Source organism: Pelodiscus sinensis, chromosome 6 (assembly GCF_049634645.1).
Source record: "Pelodiscus sinensis isolate JC-2024 chromosome 6, ASM4963464v1, whole genome shotgun sequence".
Taxonomy (NCBI): domain Eukaryota; kingdom Metazoa; phylum Chordata; order Testudines; family Trionychidae; genus Pelodiscus; species Pelodiscus sinensis.
This window is the reverse complement of record NC_134716.1, coordinates 49,059,905-49,085,290: the sequence shown is the minus strand read 5'-3', so window position 1 is coordinate 49,085,290 and position 25,386 is coordinate 49,059,905. Positions and strand designations below refer to the sequence as shown.

General features: G+C 45.7%; 1 protein-coding gene across 2 annotated transcripts in view; it reads left to right on the top strand.

Moving 5' to 3' along the window:
• Nucleotides 1–8,857, top strand: part of SPTLC1 (serine palmitoyltransferase long chain base subunit 1) — a 40,864-nt gene extending 32,007 nt beyond the window's left edge. For both annotated transcript variants that reach the window (XM_075931904.1, XM_006131877.4), the window contains exons 13-15: nt 3,527–3,644; nt 5,475–5,548; nt 7,416–8,857. In XM_075931904.1, coding sequence (XP_075788019.1) covers nt 3,527–3,644; nt 5,475–5,548; nt 7,416–7,509 — 286 coding nt within the window. In that variant the 3' untranslated portion in view covers nt 7,510–8,857. The remainder of the gene's footprint in view (nt 1–3,526; nt 3,645–5,474; nt 5,549–7,415) is intronic.
• The last annotated feature ends 16,529 nt before the right edge of the window (nt 8,858–25,386 follow it).

Here is a 25,386-nt window from a genome sequence, read left to right as displayed (position 1 = left end):
AGGTTTTGAAGGTTTCCATTGAAAGGTGGTGATAAGTAATCCAGTACAGTCTGGTCTCCTTGAATTGTGTGTTCTTTGCCAATAACAATATTTGTGTGGTCTCTATCTAGTTGCTTGATGCATTTAAATTCTCTTACAACTAATTGTAAAGGAAGGGCACTAAATAATTGATTGAAACTTATAACTGGGATAAAAGACTGTAGTAGACATGTAACAGTGCTACTTTTCTGTAACTCTATTTTCAGGTATAATTGTAGGGTCCATAAACTTTTTACTTTAGGAATTTGAAGTGTAAGAGGCACAAACACACACTGCAAGCAGATTCACTCTGAAAGTTTTAATGTTACATAGATAAACTGTTGGTAACAAATCTTATTTAAAATAAGAACAGCCATACTCTGTCAGACCAAAGGACTCTCAGACAAGTATCTTGTCTTCTGCCAGTGGCCAATTCCAGGTACCTGAGAGAGAATGAACAGAACAGGTGTTAATAAAGTGTGATCCACTCTCTCATTCCCAGCTTCTGGCAAAGAGGCTAGAGATGCTGTCCTTGCCCATCCTGACTAATAGCCATTGGTGGACCTATCTGCCACACATTTATCTAGAATTTTTTTTGAACCCTGTTTACTGTTTTGGCCTCCATAATATCCTTTAGCAAAGAATTTCACAGGTTAAATACACAGGTATGCCCATGTCTTTAATACTGTATGCAATTTTGTTGCTGTTCTGTAATTTTTGAGATTAGGCAACCAGATATAAGGGGATTGGAACATCCTCCATATGAAAAGAGTTTAAAAAGACAGGGACTGTTCTGCTTAGAGAAGAGAGATGACCAGTGTGGAGAGGATGGACTGAGAGTCTATAGAAACATTTAATGGTGCAGAGTGAACAGAAAAATGTTGTTTACTCCTTCAGATAATATAAGAACTGAGGCTCACCCAATGATATTAATGGGCAGCAAGTTCAAAACACAGAAGGAAATACTTTTTCACACACATACTACACAGCTGTAGAACTCATTGCCAGTGATTGGTGTAATGGCGAAAAGTATAACTGGGTTCATGAAGGAAGCTCACTGCCGGGACCCCCTGCAGTCAGGGCTGCTGCAGTCAGGGATGTGGGTCAGCCTCTGCCTGTGGTGAGCCTGGGCCTGCTGTGGGCAGAAGCTGCTTCGTGGCAGCCTACCCTGCCTCCCTGCATCAGAGGCAGCAGTGCAGGGAGGGAAGGGCAGGTGGCACCATGGAGACCATGCTGTGAGGAACTGGCTTTTAAGCTGGCTCCCCCCAGCACTGGCTCCTGTTCCTCTTTTCCCCCCTTCCCCTGCCTTGGCTTATCGGGTAGCTGACTACTTGCTTACACCCCTACTTTCAATATTATGAATTTTTATCCTAAGTTTAAAAAAAAAATTGGTGATAAAAGGTTGAAAATACCAAGGTTCTATAATTTAGTTGCTTCATTGGAAAAGTCTGGGGCAGGGGGATTTTAGTATTTTGTGCATGCTGGGGACTTTCAAATGTTACTTCACTTAACCAAAGCCTGCAAGAGAAGTATAGCCAGCTGTTTCATTTCACACACTGAGTGTCTATCCCTTTCTCTGACAAAGCTGTGCTGAAACTGACTTTCTTGCATTTCTTTTTGTTCATCCTTGGTTAAATGGCTGCTTGAGTCAGATTAGGGTTTATTTAACTAGAGTTGTAACTGACAACTTCAAATTAGACATCAATTTGGGATTTGCAAAGCAGCTTCTAAGGGATTTGCAAAGCAGCTTCTAGAAGTCTAGTGTATAGTCAATACAAAGCATTGTTGTCTCAGCAGAGTCACTGAGATTCAGAGTTTGAATTGGCAGGGATACAAAGGCTGTTTCCTGCTTTAAAATACATTAACTCTTACCCGTCCTCTTACTTCATCCCCTGTTTCCTTGAAGCTATTCATGAATGCTTTGCCTAATTTAAATTTAAATTACTTCATATTGTGTAACTAGCTACTGATGTCATTAGTATATTGATGCAGATTCTTTAAAATGTTATTAATAGCAAGTATTTAAGTTCAAGACAACATATTTGCTAGAAGAGAATATCTGGTGCAAGGAAACCTTTAAGGTGTATGGTACCATGTCTGACTGCAGTTTCTACCTGTTAATTTCTAGAATTGTCCTTCAGTAACTCCAGGTCACTACTATGAACATATCTAACAACTGACGTCTGTCATCCTGTGTAGTCTGTTTGTGATTGACATTGTACATTGCCTAAGACTGTTTTTCAGGGATCCATATGTTGCTATGTATTCTTCCCCATGATTTCTAGAGTCAGCATTCTAATATTTAAACATGCAGTTAAAGAGCAAGTGACTTTTTTTAGAAGCAACTTCAGAATTTATATCTATAGAATACCAATTTTGAGTGCAGTTTTATTGTTGCAAAAAATGGAAGGCCAGTTTAAGTTTCCTTTAAAACAGAGCTCTAAATTCATAGAACTTTGTGGAAATGCAAGGCACGCTTCAAACCTTAAAATATTTTTCCATGATTCATTATGTGGCACACTGTTCTTTCCATGGATTTGACAACTTGTGTGTTTTTTCTGAAGAGAGCCTAACTTTGTGCTTTCTTTTTTTATAGGGAACTAATATGGGGATAAAAAAATCCTTCATATTTACAATGGATTGTATAACGCACAATCTGCCAATGCTAGGAAATCTAAATTAAGCTGACACGAGCAGCATAGTGCATGAATGTGATAAGCTGTTAATATTTGGAAACCAAGAATTGGGATTTTTCATTTTGTCTCCTACTGTATTGATTACTTTTCTTGATAGGGAATTTACAGTTCTTCATAAGAGAAGGTTATTTCCCCTCCTAACTTCCCTACTGATTCTTAATTATGATTGGTGTGTCTAGGTGTTGTCTTTTATTGGTAAAATATGTTGTGCTTAAGTCTTGCCTCAAGGTGTGTGATTTTTAAAGAATCAGCCTTACAAATCAAGGAATGAACTGTTAGGTTTGTGTATTACAATCTCACATTTCTTAAGGAAAGGGATTCAACTTATATGAAGCCTTATTGAAAAATTAACATTGGTTATGGCAGACAACTGATTCCCCACTTGTGTTGTAAATATTCTGTTAGAGCAGAACAGCTAAATCAGAGAAAATTAGATAGGTATTGCATAAAGCAACAAATCTATTTTACCCAAATTCACATGGTGTAAGCATCCTTTGAGAAGGAAACAATGTGCAGTAGGGTTGTTGGATTTGTTCAGTAATTAGCTGCTGCTCACGAGTAACTTGTGGCTGCATAGTTGAAATTTTGTTGTGGTTGCTGGTATATAGAAGCTCAAAGGCATAAAGTTTTGTTTGCATGCAAATTTCTCTTGTAACACATACTCCCAATGTAAAACAATTTAGAAAGTGTTTTCCTGAAATACTGCCAAAAAATGAGCAAGCCTTTAAATAGCTTTGTTTTGTGTTTACACCATTTTGTTTGTATACCTTGCTGTTTTATTCTGATCACTGAAACTATTTGACTTGTTTCAGGATCTCTGGTCTAATAGTTGTGGGGGAGTCATTTTCTCCAGCATTACACCTTCAGTTGGAAGAGACCAGTGGCTCTCGAGAGAATGATATGAAGTTACTCAAGAGAATTGTAGATTATGTAAGTGTCCTTTTTTAAAATTAAAGCATCTATACTCTTTAAGTATTAGCAAAGCAATAATTCTGTGCAAAGCCATGGCATGGTAGTTGGTTGAATTATTGGTTTGACCTGGAGTTTGCCAGACCCCCTTTTGGGAAATAGCAATTGAATAAGGAGAACAGCAGGTGCCTGTTCACTTTTTGAAGATGTGAGATGGTATTGTAGAGGAAAAGAGATTTTAAAAAAAATCACAGGAGTAAGGTTGGGAAAATAACCTGAGCAGGAGGGGAAACATCCAACTAAAAACAAGGGATGTGGGAGTATGATTCTGTAAACAGTTAACCGATAAACCTTTCTTTCTCCAAGTGCATCCCTTGACCACTTACCAGATTCTTGAAGTGGCCCCCATTAAAAATGATTGCCCACTCCAATGTATATATGAATGGATTAGAAAGGACTTTTCTGAGACGTCTAAAAACTAAGTTATTCTTTATGAGCAGACTTCTGTTGCTCTATTGAAGCATTTGAACTTCTGTTTTGTTTTAAGTGTGGTATTTTTACCGGATGGAATTTTACATGAGTCCATGAGCATATTATTATTATTTTGCAGGTTGTTACAAAGTTTAGCACTTAAAGCACAATACTCCCTGTATGGCCCTGAGAATGTAACATGGGCTGCAGCTGTGTGTTGATGGGCTGCAAGTGGCCCAAGAGTGCAAGTTAGAGAACCACTGTTACAGTGATTCTCAAGACATCTTATGTGAGAGGTGTGTGTGAAAGATGAGTGCATCTTGTGCATTTGGGACATCGGGAAGGGGGGGGGATAACAGTACTTGCTTTGTGTTTGAGCTCCTCTAAATTTGAAAATGTAACTCTAATAGGTGCTCTTCTGTTTAAGAAATCTTTTAAATGTAGTCATTCACATCCATAGTTTTCTGTATGGGCTCAATAACTGCTTACATTGGTGATTTTAGTCCATGAGATCCTTCTTACTAAAGAACAAGATAATACTCATGGTATATAACCTACAATAACTCTTTATTCCATAGGTAATTGCAGTCTTTTTTTCTTTATTAGCATAGCTACAAATGTTAAGTCCTAAAGTTAATCCATCCTCTGTCTTAAATCTATCCACAGTATCCGTATTGACTTCATCAGCAATGATTTCTATAGACAGGGATACTAGATAGTGATGTATAGTCAGTGTGTATTAATCAAGGTCAACAATTTGTGAAGCATTCATAGAAGCAAAGCAGAAATACTCAATAGACATAGTTGGATGATTTTACTGATATTTAAAATAAAAAGGACTACTAAGTAGTTGGTGTAATCCTATTTTAAGTAACATTTTAGCTGAACTTGCAGACAAGTGTGAAATTAAAGAAGCCTATTCTTAGCCTTCTCTATTTAGGAACTCCTACTGACTTAACGTATGAAATACCTAGGAGAGTGGTCCTTTTACTCCATTTCAGACCCCCTCTAAAAATCAACTGAGCCACTCCAAAATGCTGGTAATAAGATGCAGAAGGAAAGGTCATACCTGCCCCAGAATGTCTCTTCTAGGATAACACAACCACCTACTGTAGAAACTCATTTGAGTTTTTAAAAAGTTTTAAACTTTTAAAGGATGCATTTATGCGCTGGAGTGTTGTATAATGGCAACTAATTAGGGAATTGCTAGTACTTTGGATACAGGACTTGCCATTGGTTTTGATGTGTACTTTTCTCTGTGCTATACAAGATTCTGCCATGTTTGTCTAGCAGACATTAAATAACCGTTGTTCATAGAATGTAATACTAGTGTGGTATTGAAGTTGCCAGTTACTTAACTGTTTGTTTATATGTCTGCAGTGTATGAATAGAGGTATTGCATTAACTCAAGCCTGTTATCTGGAAAAAGAAGAGAAATGTCTTCCACCACCTAGGTGAGCAAAAATCAGAAACCTCTGTTTTTATCCCTCTTGCATGAGGAAAACCTCCTAAATGTTTTTATAAACAAAGTGTCTGCTTTTGGCCTTCTTAATAGCTTGCCAGGTGAAGAATGAGAAATATCATGCTTACAATAAACTTTTAATGGATATTACGGCTTATGGTGTCTTGAAAAAATAACCTGTGTGTCAAGATAAAGTAAATCTTCATTGTCAGCAGAATAGTATTGCTTTCACTGCTACCCTGGCAGGCTTTTATAAGAGGCCCATTGAACTTGAAAGTACAGTAGACTTCCGATAATCCGGTACCTTTCAGACCTAGGTGGTGCTGGATTATCGGATATGCCAGATTATTGGGAGGTACTCTAGCGAGGGGCTGTGACGGGTCTGCTGGGACCCGCACTGCGTCCGGGAGGTGGGCGGGGAACGGTGTGGCGAGGGGCGAACCCTCCGCCATTTTGCAGGAAGGCGGGGGAAGCCTCACATCGCTGCCAAGACTTTCTGGGAGGGGGAACGGGCTCCCCAGCTCCCAGAGTGCAGCAGTTAGCACCAACCACCCCTCCACTCGCCCGGCAGCACCCCAGCTGCTCTGCTCCGCGCCACTTCCCCAAGTCCTCTGCTGCCACTGACGAGCAGTGGACTTGGAGAAGCTTCAGAGCAGAGCTGGGGTGCTGCGGGTTGGTCTCACAGCACCGCCCTTCACCCCCCTGCTCGGCGATAACTGCTGCAGTCTGGGGGGGCGGGGAGCCCGCTTCCCTCACGGAAACTTTTGGCGGCAGCTTCCCCCGACTTCCTGCAAAACAGCAGAGGGTTTGCCCTTCACTGCGCTGTTCCCCACCCACCCAACCGGCCGGTCACAGTGCGGATCCCGGAAGACCTATCACAGGGGTATAATCCCCTTCCCCTCTTCTCCCCTTCCCTTTCCCAGCCGCGAGCGCCCATGGGGCTCACAGCAGCTCCAATTGTCCGGGTGGCCGGAGCATTTCCGGGTTCCAGTTGGTGCCAGACTATCGGGAGTGCCGGACCACTGAATGCTGGACAATTGGCGTTTTACTGTATTTCTAAATGTGGGAATAAGATGGTGCTCTCAGTGCCTAATTCAAAAGAGATAATATGACTGTTTGCTTTGCTAAAGAATCATTGCTTCACAAATCTGTTATGTACCTTCTCATTTGTGCTTGAGTTTATGGCCCAACAGTTGTACATTAAACCAAATTTTCTAAACTGTTTGATTTTGATTTAACTAAAAGTTAAGAAAAACAGGTGCTTGCTACAAGTTGAGAGGAAAAAAATACTTGTAACCCCAAACATCGGTGATAAGTATTCCAGAGAGCAAAGTAGATAAAAGTTCTTCAAAACTAAAACATCTGAATGGGGAAAATGGGCAAAACCACACTGTTGCTATGCATGATCTCCATGTAACCGATTAGAAGGATGTTCTTTATATAAAAGAAGTAGCTATCTACATAGCATGAAATGTATCAAATAGGACAAGGGATTAGATATGAGAATGCACAAATATATGGGTTACATAAGTGCTAAAAATAAAGCAATGCTGGACGCACTCCTCCCCCCCACCTCAACATCAAAGCAGTGTGGACCTAGTAATGAAAGGAGCAGCCTTTCTGCACCCCATGATCAGGTAACTAATCACTGCCCTTTTCTTTTGTTTGAGGAATGCATTTATAATGTGTTTTTAATTAAGGTGGTAGGATATTCTCAAATTGAGGTTTAAAGATTGATTAAGTTTGTTAAATTGGTGCGAAACTTTTCACCCAATAATTCTGATATTCCTTTGTTTCTCCTATGCTAGTTTTAATGTATGTGTCATTACAAGAGCCTACTCTTGTGGTTTTTTTTTCAGTATTCGAGTAGTGGTAACAGTGGAACAAACAGAAGAAGAATTGGATAAAGCTGCATCGATCATCAGGGAAGCTGCACAGTCTGTACTGAATTAAACTGCTGATTTAGATACTTGTATCCTGACATTATGAATTTTTTTTTTCCACTGTATGTGATGTCTTGGCTTCCACTCCAAAAGTTCCAGCTATTTATGGCTCATCCATTGATGGAATTGAAAGCTTGATGATTAACATGGTCATGCCAGAATCATGTAGATCTAGTAAGGGGAAGAAAGATGAATTTGAGTTACTAAATAATATGCACCATATGTAAAGAGTGTAAACTCTACTTATAGTACTACTGCTTTTTTTTAAATTGAGTATCATTGTTGCACAGCAGTATTTTATATTGATTTCCCCAACTTTTTTGTAAAGGCCTTAAACTTTTGTCAATCCCCTGAAAAATTAGAGTCCATTTCCCTGAAACTGCTGAGCATTATGAGAATGTAGGAATTTTTAATATAACCTCAAAGTAAATTTAATTTTGTTGAAAATATTACCTCTTTCAAGATATTTTTAATATATTTAAAAGCTATATAGTTAATGTATTAAGGAATTCTTGGTTTTGATCTATACTAAGTAAGTATTTTTATTAAAATAAATAAGTACATCCTATATTTATATTAAAAAAAAAAAAAAAACTTGCTTTGGTTAACCATTCCTTGAAACCAGTTCTTAATCTTTACCCCTACACTAGTCTACTTTTCCAAAAGAGACCTTCAGATGAAATACAGTGTGAGTAATGCATTGAATCTGTAAGCACATATTGATTTGACCGTTATGGATGAGGTTTTTCTTACTCAAATTTGCTACTGTTTCATATATTGTGTACAGTCAAATAAGCTAAAGACTAGTTTAAAAAGATCTAAGGAGAGATTTTTAATGACAAGGGGGGGAAAGTAACCAAAATTTTTATCACTACAACCGCTATGTGGAAGTTCTGATGCACAATATCTAAATTATGCTATTGGTTGACTACTCATTAGCTATAGTGATTTCCCCCTCCTCCCCCCCAAAAAAATCCTTAAATAATTTGAGGTGTACAAGTCCCATTGAAATACAGCTGAATTTATATACTTCTCCTAGAATCTTTTGAAAACTTATAGCTTAAGGTCACGTGCAGGTTCGTAATAAACACAGGTGAAGGTACAGACATAACATCAATCACTTGGAAAACAAACTAAAAGGATGACATAATTTATTATAACTTTTTATAACGTGAACCATTCCTGTGTACTCCAGGACTTTTTAGACTAATTGTGTTTGAAAATACTTCCTTTGTATTCTTCCTGTTCTGTGTTCTGGATTGTTTTATAATGTCTCTTTGGTTGCTGCTACAAAGACTACAGTGCTATATTTGGGAAAGAATTTTGTTTAAATAAAATTAAACCTATTTGATTCAAAACCTCATGTATCAAAGTTGAATTACTATTTGTGTATGTTGAATGTTTTAGATAACATGCTTCAGTCAGATTTTTTTCAGTGAATTGTAAGATTGTGCCTTTCCAAGTTAGTCAAGATATTTTAGGGTACGTCTAGACTACATGCCTCTGGCGACAGAGGCATGTAGATTAGGGTACCGGACATAGTAAAATGAAGCAGCGATTTAAATAATCGCCGCTTCATTTTACTATGTCCGGTACCCTAATCTACATGCCTCTGTCGCCAGAGGCATGTAGTCTAGACGTACCCTTAGTTGCACTCAGGTATATACCACTGAAGTCTTCTGGCGATTGTGTTCTACTTGGAATATTTTTGTAGTCAGAGCCCTACTTCTGCAGGTGTTGACTGTATATTGCCAAAACACTGATTCAGAAAAAGGGCAAATTCTCCCCTTTGACTACTGGCCTTGGGTTACAGCAAAATGTGATGACATCTCCTTTTTAAATCATTATAACATGGAAAGGTAGCTCACAGACATGTGAATGGAACATGCGTTTAGAACAGTACCTGTGTGCTCCTAACAGTAAATTACCACAGGGTGAAAACACTGTGCTAAGTAATTTAATCAAAAAATGCTGCTTGTCAGTCTACAGCATTAGACCCTAAACTTTTGTGATGCTCAGCTCCTGCATCCTATCTTAACTGCTGAACAAATTTATTTTGAATAAGGGAAAACTTGCAAATAAGCAGCGATTAACTGATTGATTAGAGAATTTATGCTTATGCAGTTCACATGCCATTTGGTGTGGTCATATGAACAATTTATTCAGTAATTAAATTTGGGCTTGAGTTGATGGTTGTATACAGGCAGTCCCCGACTTACGTGGATCCGACTTATGTCGGATCCGCACTTACGAACGGGGCTTTTCTCGCCCCGGAGCTCACAGGCGGCGGGTCACCACCCATGTCCTCCGGGGGCGAGAAAAGCTTCTCCTGGTCTGCTGGGGGGGGTCCAGCAAAGCCGCTGGACCTCCTCCTTTCTCCCCCCCCCCGCAGACCAGGGACACCCAAGCAAAGCCGCTGCCTGGGAGGGTTTGCTCATTTGCCCGGGAGCAAAGCCGCCCAGGCAGCGGGACCCCCGCCGCCTGGGCGGCTTTGCTCCTGTCCCCCTGATCTGCTGGGAGGGTCCAGCAAAGCCGCTGGACCCCCCCCAGCAGACCAGGGACACCCGAGCAAAGCCGCTGCCTGGGCAGCTTTACGAGCAAAGCTGCCCAGGCGGCGGCTTTGCTCAGGTGTCCCTGGTCTGCTGGGGGGAGGGGGAGTCCAGCGGCTTTGCTGGACCCTCCCCTCCCCCCCCCCCAGCAGACCAGGGGGACAGGAGCAAAGCTGCCCAGGCGGCGGGAGTCCCGCTGCCTGGGTGGCTTTGCTCCTGTCCCCCTGGTCTGCTGGGGGGGGGGGGGGGAGGGGGCACACTAGCAGACCAGGCTTTTGTTGCGGGATGCCTCGGGTAGAGCAGCTGGGGTGCTGCCGGGTTGGTCCTGTGGGAACCTACCGGGCAGCGCCCCAGCTGTTCTGTTCCAGGCTCCAGATTCTCCCGCTGTTGAAACTGATCAGGCTGATTCCAGGAAGCTGGGGGCAGAGCAATTCTGCCTCCGGCTTCCTGTAGTCAGCCTCTGGTCAGTTTCAGCAGCAGCGGCTGAATCTGGAGCCAGTTCCGACTTACTTACAAATTCAACTTAAGAACAAACCTATAGTCCCTATCTTGTACGTAACCCAGGGACTGCCTGTATTTATATTGTGAACTCAGACTGATTCACTTGTTCATGTATACATACTGCAGCTAGTGTGAATATAAATACCTGTGTAGCTGTGAGAGCACAAGTGGTGTCAGCAAAGGCATGGCTTAGCTGTGCCAAGTTAGCACCCTTTCCTTTCAGGCAGGCTTGTTATGGACATGCCTTGGCAGTTTTGCTGCTACCTATGCTATGAAGGCTACATTGCTGTTTATACTTGAGCTAGCATTAACATGTATACACAAGCCAGAGATCCATGCCTTTAGCTCTTACTGTAGATGTAGCCTATTATCACAAGCATTTCACATCCCTTCTCTCAAGTGACCTTTTTCTAAGGTATCACATCATCCAGTATACATACTTCCACTGTATATCTGAAGTGTCCATCAGTGGGGAAACAAGCTTGTAACTTCACTGTCCCTTATTTGCTCCCTCTTTACTCAGTGCATGTGCTGTACCTTCTGTTGTGTGGTCAGACTACTGTAGAAAGTTTCTGCACTTATGTAGCAAGGTCAACATCCACCTTTTACGCAGTCCTGTCAAAGAAAACTATTGGATCAGAAGAGGGTGAATCTCTGTATTTGTGTTACAAAGGAAATCAATTTTATAAACAGCATTTTAGCACGCTGTATGTCTTAGCACACTTTTAGGACTGACATTATTTGCTGCTGGCAATAAGAGTAGTAACTAAGTTCTCTGCTGTTACAAACTGTCACACATGTGACGATAAAGCTTTCTTATTTGTATTACAGTAGCACCTAACTGCTGAAGACACCTTTGTGCTATGTACTAGACAAACAGTAAAAGACTCTGAAGAGTTCACAATCTAAATAGGCATAGCTATGTGGAAGGGAGTATTATCCCCACTTTCAAGATTGGAACTGAGGCACAAACTAATTCTGTGTGCCCAGGCTCTCAGAACATCTGAAATAGAACCCAGTTATAAGCATCCTACCTTCCAAATCTCTCTGGCAGAGGACCAGAATAAAAGGCCTTTCAACTGTATAACAAGCTGGACCTAAATTTTATACCATTGTGGGAACACATTCTTAATTTAAATGTGCAAATTAACAAACAGCATTTAATTTCATCCTGCCACAAGGCTTTTAGTTTTCAGTGTGTCATATTCTTGCATTCACACAACTGAATTATTAATTTTGTTTTGTTGAGGTGAAGTTAAGTATGTGAGGCATTTGACACCTAATGCAGTACAGGAAATGGTTTGGGAGTGCAGAATAAACATATTAACATAACACTGACCAATGCTAAAATATTAAGTATCACAATTAATACTTCACTCTTTCAAGCTATCTGCAACTCAAAGGTTGCTATTGATTTATGCCTTTAGAAGGTTTTTTTCTTGCAATTAGAAGAACTGGTATTAATAGATATAATTAAAGCTCAGATGGTGAAGAATTGTGTGATAAGTGATAGAATTTCACTGTAAAGTCAAGTCCACAAATACACCTGGAATTAATCCTGGGTTGGTTTTTTTCCCCCTATTTAATGTGCATTCTAGTCTGGCCCATTTTGCTAACTTCTACTTGCTATTTAAAATTTCTGAAAACCTGACATTACTATTTCTGAGTGTGACGGACCGGGCCTTGTCTGGGCACAGCTGAGTGCGTCCGCTCAGGGCGAATTGCTCAAATCCGGGGTTCCTTACAGCCCCCGACTGGTGACCTCTCCACACAGGCCACAAACCAGTCTCACAGAGCGCTTCAGCAGCCTGCCTGAAGCCTCCCGAGCAAAACCCCTCCGACACCCCAGCAATATCCGTGCCCCAGATGGCCCCGGGCCTCATACACAGGTGGGGGGTCCTAGCACCCAATCCCACCTACCCCAAACAAGTTCTGTCCGGTTCCAAGAAACCAGCCACAGATCCCTGGTCAATTTACCCTCTGGACCTTACCCACAAATCACGCTGGGCCAATCCTTTAGAATCTATATCTAAAGGTTTATTATTACAGGAAAGAAAAGCATGAGAGTAAGGTTATTAAAGTACAGTACGTTACATGCACCGAATCTCCCAGTACTCGATGCAGGCTCTAGCAGAGATGTTGCAGCTGCTGGTTTAAGAGTTCTTGTTGCACATCCTACGATCAGGATGGGTTCACAGGTCTTCCGGGCTCTTCAATCCCTGCAGTGCTGCCTCTGGGATGAAGTGCTGAGCTGAGAACAAAATGGCATCGACCACATGGCCTCTTTATACTCCTTCCTGGCCTCTTCTAGTATGTAGCAGGTCACCTGGTCCTCAGCCTCTCTGTGTTCCCTGCTGGCTGCTCTCAGGACAGCCCCCATTCTTTGGGTGTGTCTTTGGCCCATTGAGAACCATTGTCCCACAGGTAATTAGCATGTCCACAGGCTCGGCCCTGCCCAATGCTTAACCACATGCAGGGAAATCTTCAGTTTCCACACAGATTACAGATCTACACACACACAGACATTATATACTCACATAAACAGTGTACACAGGATCAGAAAACAACAAGCTCCCATTCAATACCCCACATGGCTCCCTTTCATACAGATTTCTGGGGCCAACACCCCCACCTAGGGGTGCAGCAGCGATCTGGCTGCTTCCCTCCAATTCGGTAATGTGACACTGAGATCAGACCCTCTTTTCAGCAATGATGACAGTGCTTAATAAGGAAATAGTTACTGAAGTTAGTTGATGTAAAGTAGAATTATTACAACTAGCAGTAATTGAGGTATTTGATACTGAATGTTATGGGAGACAGGCTACTTACCTTTGAAGTAAATTCCTCTTTGCGATACATGGGGCCTTGCTGGCACAACAATAGATGTGCCAGTGTAGGCAGACCCTGGCCTGCTTTGTTTGTATTATAAGCTAGATAAACAAAGAACATAATGCATCGAACTCCTTTAGGCATTTAAGTCCAGCATTTTAGGTGCCAATAAAATTCTCATCACTACTCAGCTACCATTTTTATCCGGGGGTAGGCAAGATACCCCTCAAGGGTGGGATCTCACTGGCCCACAGCCCATCTTGCCAGGACCCTCAGGCATACAGCATCTGCTGTTATAAGTAGAGTGCTGCTCCATGTGGTGCTCTGCTCTGGAGGGTTAGGGGGAGATGATCTCCCAGCCCAATCCACAGCTCCTATTGGCTAAAAACAGCTAATAGGTGTGAAGAAATTGGTCTGAGGGATGGGGAAAGTGCCTTCCCTGCCCTTGCCTGGAGCTAAGAGCCCAGGGAGGGAACAGCCTGCAGTTTAACACCATCTGGGGCTGCAGCAGGAAGCCCAGCCTGCCTTGGGGGTACTGCACGGCTGCTGGCTGGGAGATGCTGAGGTTAGTGTCTCTGCTAAAGCCTGCCCCTCCTGCACTCCATCTCCCCTGGTCTAAGGATGTTACCATTTGTATCAAGTACACGATTAGTTAATAAGGGGCTTCTGTGACTGCTGTTTTCATGTAGTAGGAGCCAGGTGTGCAGGCAGAAAGGCTCCTACTAAGTTTTAAATTTCAGATCTGCAGTGGGAGTAGGTCCAGGACCTGGCGCAAGCTGGGACTGCTCAGTCCTGGCTCACATTGGTGTGCCTCTACTTTTTAAATGTAGTAAGAGCCGGGTCCTGTGCCTCTGTCTGCCCTGCTCCTCTGCCCCCTGCACCACAGAGATGGTGCTGCAGGAAACTGGCTTTTTAAACCAGCTCCTGCTTCCTCTTCTCCCCCCCCCCCCCCCCCCACTTGCTACCTCTGATACAGTGGTAGTAAGGTGGGAGGAATGCGAGTAGTTGACTACCCAATAAGCCTAGTCAATAAGTCGCCTACGCTTTTACATCCCAAACCTGGTCACCATCCAAACTCTCTGCACCAGAGTTCCCTCTAAGTTGCACGCTTGTGTGCACGCACAAAAAAAAATGTACTGCTCCGCCCACCTCCTAAGCAGAGCTGTGTAGCAGTATGGTGGGTGGCAGGCAGCTAGTTGCTCAGGTGACTAAGACCAGAGGAGCCACGTGGTAGGTGGTTGTTCTTGGGGCTGGAGGAGCTGTATGGCGGGTGGCTGCTTTGACCAGAGGAACCAGTGGCAGACAGTAGGGGCTGCTCGGGTGGCCGGGGCAAAAGGAACCGCATTGCTGCCTGGGACCAGGGCCAGAGGAACCGTATGGCAGGCAGGCAGGTGGCTGCTCGTTAACGTTCCCATATGCAATGCTTTTTCTGTTTGGAAGTGTTTGAATTGTAGGAGTGGAAAATGATCAAGTAACGCAGAATAATAGTTACAGCAGCACAGATTATCAAGGTGAGTTATTTCAGAGTGTCTGCAAGTGGTTAAATTGTTAAGCCTAAAACCTGTGTGAATAGTTTTAAACCAGAGCTAACTTGAGTTTTAACTGATTACTATTTCCATGAATAAACATGCTGTGCTACCAGGATAGTTCTTGTGCAGGAAACCTGAGGATCCTCAGGTTTTCCCCTTTAGAAAACATTTGCTACCCTTTCAGGACCTTTAGTCATCCTTGCTATTGAAGCTGTAAAACAAAAACAACAATAGGCTGACTATAGCTTTGTCAGGGAGAAATTGAGAACCAAGTAACAGTTGTAACTGTTGAAAAGCTTAAGGCTGAAAATTACAGGGAATCAGCAAACTTTGGTTTGATTTTGTAAAAACTGGATTAATCTCCTTGAATGTTCTGTATTGCTGGAAGTTACTAAACATTACAGCTATGACACTGAGATTTGCTCTTTTAAAGTCTTTTTCCTGCTTTGCTCCAGCGGGCCAGGGCCACGTGGTGGGCAGGTGGCTGCTCTGGCTGCCCAGGGAAAATGTCAGTTTTCAGCCTCCCCTCCCCAATCATTAACATGGTGTCTAAAAGTAAACTGCCCCACCAATATCCATCCAGTGAAAATGGCTAGTCAACAGTAGTATATCAGGAGAAAGGGAACTACAAATGGTTCCAAAGGAAGTTATTCAGTACTAAAAAGAGAATAAGGGTGCATCTACACGGCAGGGCTTGACTCTAAATAAGCTATGCAAATTGAGCTACATCAATTGTGTAGCTTCAAAATTGGGAGCAGCACTTATTTCAAAACAGAGCACTCTTCCTCCGACTTACCTTACTCCTCATACAATGAAGATTACAAGAGTCGGAGTAAGAAGTCCTCCAGCTTGGTGGTATTTCGATGTTATTTTGAAATAACTGCCTGCTGTTAAGTTACTTTGAAATGTTGCTGTGTAGATGTACCCTAAGTCCCACCATCAACAAAAAAATCACAATAAACATTTCATTAATGTGAAGAACTGCAGATAGAAAGCGACACAATTGAAGTTGCATCAAGAGTTTCTATAAAACTGCTAAATCTTCAAATGCTCAACAAAGGAAGGATCCTTGTCTGAGTAGAAAACCACAGGACTTGCCCTCCAAACTTTTCAGTTGGAGCTGGCAGAAATCTCTCTCTTTAAAGAACATTGGGTCCATTTTACAGAAGCTGTACTTACGCATGAATTTCAGAATACATTTATTGGAAAAATTCATGATATGAAACATTTATCCATGAATAAATTAGAGACTCTGAAATACAGTGCAATAAATGTGTTGCTGCTAGAAAGATTTTTATGGGTGAAATGTGAAAATTAGCAACATTAAATATGATTCTCCTTAACCCAGCATAAACCCCCATACGATTATTTTGACATGCTCTGCCATGCATAACCACAGATATATTCAAATAATGCTGCAAAAGAGAATCAGAATTTAGGAAGACACCAAAAAGTACTGGAATGAAATAAGGAACCAGTGCTTCACCACTGAAGTTAATCAGAGTTTTGCCATTGACTTCAAAGAATAATGGCTCAAAATATGCCTGTATGGCTTGTTTAGTCATTGGATCATCTAGTAAAAAATTTTAAACTCAGATTAATATGTATATAAAACTGTCATATTCCATTATGCTAAATGTACAAAGCTGTGCCTCAGTTTCCCCTCTGTACAGTTGTGAGGCTACAGGCATTTGCGATTGTGAGGCAGTCAGATATTGAAGTGAAGGAGGGCGGGGTGATTTCTTGGTAGACAGACTGCATGTGTCCTAGTGAGGCTGGGAGAGCACCATTAACACAGGCCTTGTAAACCTGAGCTCTGATTCCTTCGGGGAAGAGTTACACTTTTTCGAGTGGTTGCTCATGTCCATTTGAAGTAGGTGTGTGTGCCGCGTGCACCACGTCTTCCGGAGCGTTTTCCTTAGCGGTACCCGTAGCGCCGGCGGGGCGCCCCCTGGAGTGGCGCCGCCATGGCGGGGCATAAGTACCCCTCAGTACTTCCCCACCTCAGTTCCTTCTTACCGCCGTGTCGGTCGTTGGAGCGTCTCTCTCTCTCTCTATAGTTGTTAGGCTTAGATAGTTAATGGTTCCCGTTTCTCACATTGTAAATAGTTGTGTAGTTAGATAGTTAGGTTTTTGTTTTTTGTTCCTTCCCCCCTTGGGGGTAATGAATGCCAGGGCCGCAAGGCTTCAAGGTGTGCGCTGACTGCGGGAAGTTTATGCCCAGGGGCGACCCACACGACAGCTGCATTAAGTGTCTGGGTGAGGCTCATTTGGCAATTGCCTGCAAAATCTGCAAGTCTTTCAAGCCTCATACGAGGAAAGAGTTTCCCGCTTGAAGCTTCTCCTCATGGAGATGGTGCTTCAACCGGCACCGCCGGACCAGCCTGCGGTGCACAGCGCACTGGCCTCCACACACGAGACCACACACCAGCACCGGGAATCAACATCAAGATCCCAGCACCGGTCTCACTCTCCACCGTCTAAGAAAGTGAAGAAGTCCCGGGGCAGGTCTCGGTCTAAGAAGCCGACGTCGGCTGGACACCGCGCCGGCAATTCACCGGTGCGTGTTTCCCCTCCGGTGCACTGTCAGCACCGAGGGGGTCTAGTGAGCCCTGGTCGCCTGCCCTCTCATCACCCGTCTACACCGGACACCTTTGAAGCAGCGCAGGACCTAATAAGTCTTATAACCTCCCCGCCGTCGTTGGTTGACTCGGACAGGTCGAGATCGCCCCCGGTGCAAGCTCAGAGGGCACCGCCGTCGCCCATGCATGGCCAGGGTCGGTATGCTACAGTGGCTTATGCGTCGGGACCAACCCCGGTGGGGTCCCGCTACTACTACGGCACCCTTCACGATGCCGAATCGTCATTCTCAGAGAGCGTCGAGCCATGGCAGGTCGTTGGTCTCCAAGTTGCCAGAGCCCCACTTGGCCATACCGGTGCCATATCCCCATGGCCATGTGGCCTCCCAGGAGTCAGCGTCCGTCTCCGTGCCGTCATCAGTACCGGAATCGACCCAGTGGTCTACCCTGGTACCGGGCCTGGGCACCCCGGTACCGTTTCAGTCGGGCACGACTCAGTCGGCATCGAGCCTGAGCACCTTGGTGCCGCAGCTGCTGGCCACGCAATTGGCACCGGGCCTGAGCACCCCGGTGCCGCAGCTGCTGGCCACACTACCAACACCGGGCCTGAGCACCCCGGTGCTGCAGCTTCAGTCGGCGCAACTGGCACTGGGCCTGGTGCACGCGATGCACCCAGCACCGGGCCTAGGCACCCCGGTGCCGCAACTCCAGGCATCGCAACCGACACCGAGCCTGAGCACTTTGGTGCCGTAGTTACTGGCGACGCACTCGGCACCAGGCCTAGGCACCCCGGTGCCACAAACGGTGCAGCTGGCACCGAGCCTGAGCACCTTGGTGCCACAAATGACGTCGCAAATGGCACCAGGCTTGGGTACCCCGGTGCCACAGTTGACTGCTTCAGCGGAGTTCGCTGCACCGGGTCTGGGTCTCCCGGTGCCGCAGTTATCAGCGGCCCTTACGGCACCGGACATGGGTCCCCCGGTACCTCAGACGGCACGTCCTCGCCGCACCCACGCGGGCAAGCCGGAGTCGATGGCCAAGTTTGCACCACAATCCTCGTCGGCCCCCCCTTGGCCTGAGTCCGATTACTCCTTGGATTCGGACGCGGTGTCGGTGCGGTAAGGGTCTTCGGGAGCTTCCTCGACCCACAGGTCCAGATCCAGGCACTGGAGGGGCCACAACCAGAAGATGTGGCCCCCTCATTCGCAGTGGCCTTTTTGGACTCCCTGGGCCCATCATCAGTGGCAGGGACAACCACCACCATCTATGGGGTCGGAGGCTTCGGGGCACCGTTCCCGCCCCTCTGCGTCCCTGTCTAGGGCACCCCCCTTCCGCCTTCGAGTGCCGCAACAAGATCCTGCGGCACCACAGCCACGGGTACCGGAGACAGGCTCTCCGGAAACTCAGACCATCCAACCGGCTCCGCAGTTGGTCACGACCGCTCCTCTGCTGATTCAGGAGTCGTCGTCGTTGTCATCCTCCCCCGATGAGGCACTGGCAGACCAAGCGCCTGGGCTACCATCAATGGATGCCAGAGCACATCAGGACCTCCTGCGGCGCATGGCTTCCAACCTGGCTGTCCCGGTTGAGCCCATAATTGAGGATACCGATCCAATGGTAGACATCCTCACTGAGGACACCCCTGCGCGCTTCGCTCTACCGCTCAATAAAACTGTGTCAAAAATTACTAATGCCCTGTGGCAAACGCCAGCAACTCTGACTCCTACCCAAAAAGGGGTAGAAAGGCGTGATTTTGTCCCACAGTCGGGTCACGAATTTCTTTATTCCCAGCCCATCCCGGGATCATTGGTCGTACAGGCCGCGGCCCAAAAAGAAAGGCTTCCCCAGCCCGGGCCTTCGCCGAAGGCAAGAGAGCCTAAGAAGCTGGACCTGTTAGGCCGCAAGGTCTACGCTACGGGTGCTCTGCAGCTTCATATCGCTAACCAACAGGCGATGCTGAGCAGGTATGCTTTCAACACCTGGCAGGCGATCGAAAAATTTAGAGACCGACTCCCGATGGAGGACCGCCAGGAGTTTGCAGCTATGGCTTCCGAGGGTAAAGTCATTACTCGAACTGCCCTCCAAGCGGCTTTGGACACCGTGGACTCGGCAGCCTGCACCATGGCGACGGGTGTCATTATGCGCCGTGGAGCATGGCTCCACGTCTCGGTGATTCCCTCGGATGTGCAGCATACCATCCAGGACTTGCCCTTTGAAGGAAAGGCCTTGTTTTCGGAGCACACAGATTCCAGGCTCCATACCCTAAAGGACACTAGGTCAACTTTGAAGTCCTTAGGCATACATACGCCAGCCACGCAGCGGTGACAACTGCCGTATAGGCAGCAGGGTAGAGCGCAGCCCCAGGTCCCCCGTGGGGATTTGTGGAGGTGCCGGGGCGGCTGCGCACCCTGAAGGGCCTAGGGGTCGACATCGTCGCCCCAGGTCAGATTCCCAGAGGGCAGGTCCCCACAGCCCTTCCAATCAGGGCAAGCCTCAATTTTGACGTGGTGTTCGAGAGTCCCGTACCAGTCTGCCACCCTGGCCCCCCGTTTGGGGCCCGGCTTTCCCGTTTTGCCCAGGCATGGGCCCGAATAACATCAGATGCCTGGGTCCTGAACATTGTACATACGGGCTATTCTGTCCCGTTCCTGGGCCCACCGCCTTCAAAACCCCCTACCCTGTTCCTAATAAGGGACACCCCTCACGAACGCATCCTATTTCAGGAAGTGGGGGCACTCCTCGAAAAAGGAGCAATAGAAAAGGTTCCCCCGCATCTGTGGGGCAAGAGGTTCTACTCCCGTTATTTTGTCGTCCCAAAACCAAAAGGGGGAGTTCGTCCTATCCTGGATCTTCGATACTTAAACAAGGCGGTGGTAAAACACAAGTTCAGAATGGTGACTTTAGCCTCGGTCATCCCAGTGCTACAAATGGGCGACTGGTACGCGACTCTCGATCTAAAGGACGCCTACTTCCATGTGGCTATCAGGCCCAGTCACAGGAGGTTCCTCCGTTTTATGGTGGGCCGTTATCATTTTCAGTTCATGGTACTCCCCTTTGGGTTATGTACTGCACCAAGGGTATTCACAAAATGTATGGCTGTGGTTGCCGCCTTTCTGCGCAATCGAGGGGTACACGTGTTCCCGTACCTCGACGATTGGTTAATCCGAGGTCGCTCGTACGAGCAGTTAGAAGCTCACGTATCACTCATAAGAGCTCTCTTCCTAAGGTTAGGGCTCATGATAAATGTCGAGAAGTAATCCCTGACCCCCTCCCAGAGCATAGAGTTTGTGGGAGCCCTACTCGATGCGAAGGTGGCAAGAGCATTCCTGCCCCACAGCTGGTTCTTCTCCATAGTGGAGCTGATTTCAGAACTAACCCTGTCCCCCATCACGACTCCTCGGGTCTGCCTCCTGGGACATATGGCGACATGCACTTACACGGTGCGACATGCCAGGATGAGGATGAGACCTCTGCAGGCATGGTTGGCAAAGGCCTTCTGCCAATCCAAGGGTCTATGGGACTCCATAGTATCAATGCCCCCGGACATTCTGGACTCCCTACTCTGGTGGACCCAGGAATCCGTGGTGCGCAGCGGGGTTCCCTTCAATGCTCCTCCCCCCTCGCTGACGCTAGTCACCGATGCGTCCGACCTGGGATGGGGTGCACACCTCAGGTGCCACAGAACTCAGGGCCTCTGGTCCCCTTCCGAACGGTCCCTACACATCAACGTCCGGGAACTGCGGGCGGTGAGGAGGGCCCGCGAAGCATTCCTGCCGAGGCTCTCCCACCGCTCCATCCTGGTACGTATGGACAACATTGCAGTGGTTTTCTACTTCAACAAGCAGGGTGGGGCGTGTTCGCCACCCCTATGCAAGGAGGCCCAGCGTCTATGGCATCTGTGTGTCACGCACAATATCACGCCTCAGGCGGAGTACCTCCCCGGGTGCAAAAACCTACTTGCAGACACACTGAGCAGATCCTTTGGAGCCCAGGAGTGGTCGCTCAAGGACTATGTCCTCAGCCAGGTTTTCCGCAGGTGGGGCTATCCCCACCTCGACCTGTTTGCCTCGGCACGCAATGCGAAGTGCAGGAACTACAGTTCCCTGCTGGGGCTGGGGGAATATTCCCTGGGGGATGCCCTGACGACCGTGTGGCCAAAGGGCATTCTCTATGCTTTCCCCCCATTTCCACTAGTTTCCAGGGTTTTGACCAGAGCGAGAACTTTCAGGTCCTCGATCATCCTCATAGCCCCCAGGTGTCCCAGACAGTTCTGGTTCCCCATCCTGGTGGACATGCTGACCCAAGACCCTATAGCACTCCCTCCAGTTTGAGATCTGCTAACACAACTTGGGACGGGGGATAATGGTTCACCTGGATCTCCGGTCTCTTCATCTAACGGACTGGTTTATCCGTGGTTGAACCAACCAGAAAGGGAATGTTCCCGACAGGTACAGATGGTGCTCCTTAGCAGCAGGAAGCCCTCTACTAGACGGTCGTACGCTGCCAAGTGGCGGCGCTTCTCGTCTTGGGCGTCCCGGAGAGGAGTACAACTGTCCTCGGCCCCTATTCCAACTATTCTCGACTATCTCTTTCAACTCCGTTCTTCTGGCCTGTCCTTTTCCTCTATTAAAGTGCATGTGGCATCTCTTTCCGCCTTCCATGTTGGTACGGCAGGAACCTCTCTTTTTTCTAACCAGGTGGTTAAAAGGTTTCTTACTGGTTTGGAGAAATTGTACCCCTCGGTGAGGGCTCCATACCCTGCCTGGAACCTCAACCTGGTCCTTCACAGGCTTATGTCCCCTCCTTTCGAGCCTTTGGCTACATGCTTATTGAAGCACCTTTCATTGAAGGTTGCTTTCATAGTAGCCATTACGTCTGCTAGAAGGGTATCAGAGTTAAGGGCGCTGACTATAGAGGCGCCCTACCTTGTTTTTTCACATGATAACGTAAGGCTACGGCCTCATCCAACCTTCCTCCCGAAGGTGGTTTCTCCTTTTCACCTATCTCAGGAGATTTATTTACCGGTGTTCTTCCCTAAACCTCACACATCCCCTAAGGAGCGTGTTCTACATTCCCTGGATGCCAAGTGAGCGCTGGCTTTTTATATTGATCGAACCAAGCCCTTCCGTAAATCCCAACAATTGTTCGTTGCATTTGGGGATAAGGGAAAAGGTTCACCTATTTCTATGCAAAGGTTATCAAGATGGGTGGTGCAATGTATAGCAGAGTGTTATCAACTGGCTGGTAAAACCCCACCCAGGGTGAAGGCACACTCTACCAGGGCGCAGGCGTCCTCGGTAGCCTTTGGTGCCCAAGTACCTATCACAGACATTTGCAGGGCAGCCACCTGGTCTTCCCTCCACACATTTGCAACACATTATGTGCTACTTCAACAGGCCAGGCAAGGGTGGGCTCTGCAGTCCTTGAATCTGTGATGTAAATATGTAAATATATAGATCTCGTTGTCTTTGTTCTGGGTTGGTGACTTGTCACTGTTTATTTGTTCAAATAAATCTGTTATTGTTCACCTTCCTTTATGACTCTGGTGCTATGACTGTTCTGACCCTTCCTCCTTGGGGTTAGCTTGGTAGTCACCTACTTTGAATGGACATGAGCAACCACTCAAAGAAGAAAAAAACGGTTACTTACCTGTAACTGTTGTTCTTCGAGATGTGTTGCTCATGTCCATTCGACTCCCACCCTACCTCCCCTTCGTCGGAATATCCGGCAAGAAGGAACTGAGGTGGGGCAACACCAGCAAGGGTACTTATGCCCCACCATGGCAGCGCCACTCCATGGGGCGCCCCGCTGGCGCTACGGGTACCGCTAGGGAAAACGCTCCGGAAGACGTGGTGCACACAGCGCGCACACCTACTTCGAATGGACATGAGCAACACATCTCGAAGAACAACAGTTACAGGTAAGTAACCGTTCTTTTCTCCCAGTTGGTGCAGCTTCTCCCACACCTGGCTGGCGGTCTCTTTCTATGTACTCCTCACATCAGACTTAGCCCAGCCCCTCAGGTCTACCTCACGCCTTGTCCCCCATCTGCTCCCCATTAGCCCAGGGGAGGGGGAGTAGAGAATAGCTGCAACACAGTGTGAAATTATCCCTTCTTACAGTATTCGTTCTTCCATGACATACGTATCTAAGATGTTTGTTAGTAACTGGTAGGTGTCGTGGTGGCACACATCTGAACAAGTGCACATGACCTCAGTAGTGGTGCACAAGACAAAACTCACTCTGCTCATGGATGGAAAATCTTAAAGGGAACATTGCTCTCCACCCCCCTGTCTGAAGTCACTCCCTCCCAGACCCTCTTACACCCCTCCTCCAAGCCAGAATCCTCTTCTGCACCCATACTTTCTCCCTAAACCTACACCCCAATCTCTTGACCCAGATCACAACCCCCTCTTTCACCCAAACTCCCTCCCAGACCTCATACCATCTTCCACTCCCCAGTCCTTTACCCTGAGCGCCTTCTGCACCCAACCCCCACCCTAGACCCTGCACCTCCTCCTTGGAAAAGTGTGGTCCTTGTCCACTTTCCAAAATCTTGGAGTAGCCCCCCACCAAAAATTATTGCCCACCCCTGCTCTATAAAAATAGATCAAAAATCTCTGTTCAAAACTAACTTGCATTAACACTTTTCCTAAAACTTCTGGTTTCTAGAGGGGAAATCGTCTTAATTGAAGGTATCTTCTTAAAGTGACTAGTGATCAGTGTAGATTGGGTATTTTTGAAGGCAGACACATAATTTCCTCTTGCAAAATTATGTTTACAGTAATAATTCCATGCTACTTGATGCCATTAGTTTCTCAAAGGAGATAAACCGAAAAGGAGATTATTTACTTGAACAATTGAAAATAAGTGATTGCATTTAGTTTTATTGTTTTTAAGGAAATCTGCAGTTCCCTTTTCTGTTTATGGTAGAGATCAGTTTTTGAATGGGAAGTAAAATCCATAAGGAAAATATTAAGAAAGAAGTGAAGGTATGGCTGAGTAGCTTTGATTTTACACTTTTGAAATATGATCCGGTCACTTCAGAGAATGGTATACTGTCTCCTTTCTGTCACTCCATCTGGAATTTATTATTTTAAACTAGGTTGTGGGGTGTTGGCATTCACTGATCTATGAAATTGCTACTGCAAAAGTATTTTGCATCCTAAGATACAAAAAATGGGCTGTAAATGCACATGAGCTGTAAATGCACCTTTAAAAAAGAATAGGGTTAACCCAAAGCATTTGAGCATTAAACTGTTTCTGTGTCCCAATAAAAGGATGCATTTGGGGAACATGTCTTGTGTTTTATATTCATTGGCAGTTTTTGTGCTAATAAAAAAATAACCCGATTCTGTCTTGCAACTAACCCAGGTTGCTCCACCATTAGTTGCCTGGCCTCTGTGCTGGAATCATTCTAAAATATTCGTAATAGAAATCAGAGATATTCTGCAACAAAGATGCCTTTTATGTCATAGTCCAAGGTTTTGAGGGGCCCTTTGAAAAGGTAGCTGCACCCAATTCTCTTGGCAGCTGTGATCATATCTCCCCATCTTCTTGTACTCAGGATCCACTGTCCAACACTCATGAGGGTGTCACAAAACCCTCTCACCTCTCCTGTTAGTGAGGCTTCAGACAGGTAAGGGTAAAATTTAGGATATCCATTTAGTTTATAAGCTCTTGAAGAGATCTATTTAGATCTGGGTGAATGCTACCATAATTAGACTAAACTTATAAGGAATCAGGGTATGTCTACACTAGAAAGTTAGTTCGAACTAACGGACGTTAGTTCGAACTAACTTTCCTATGCGCTACACTAGCGCTCCGCTAGTTCGAATTTGAATCGAACTAGCGGAGCGCTTAGTTCGAACTAGGTAAACCTCATTTTACGAGGACTAAC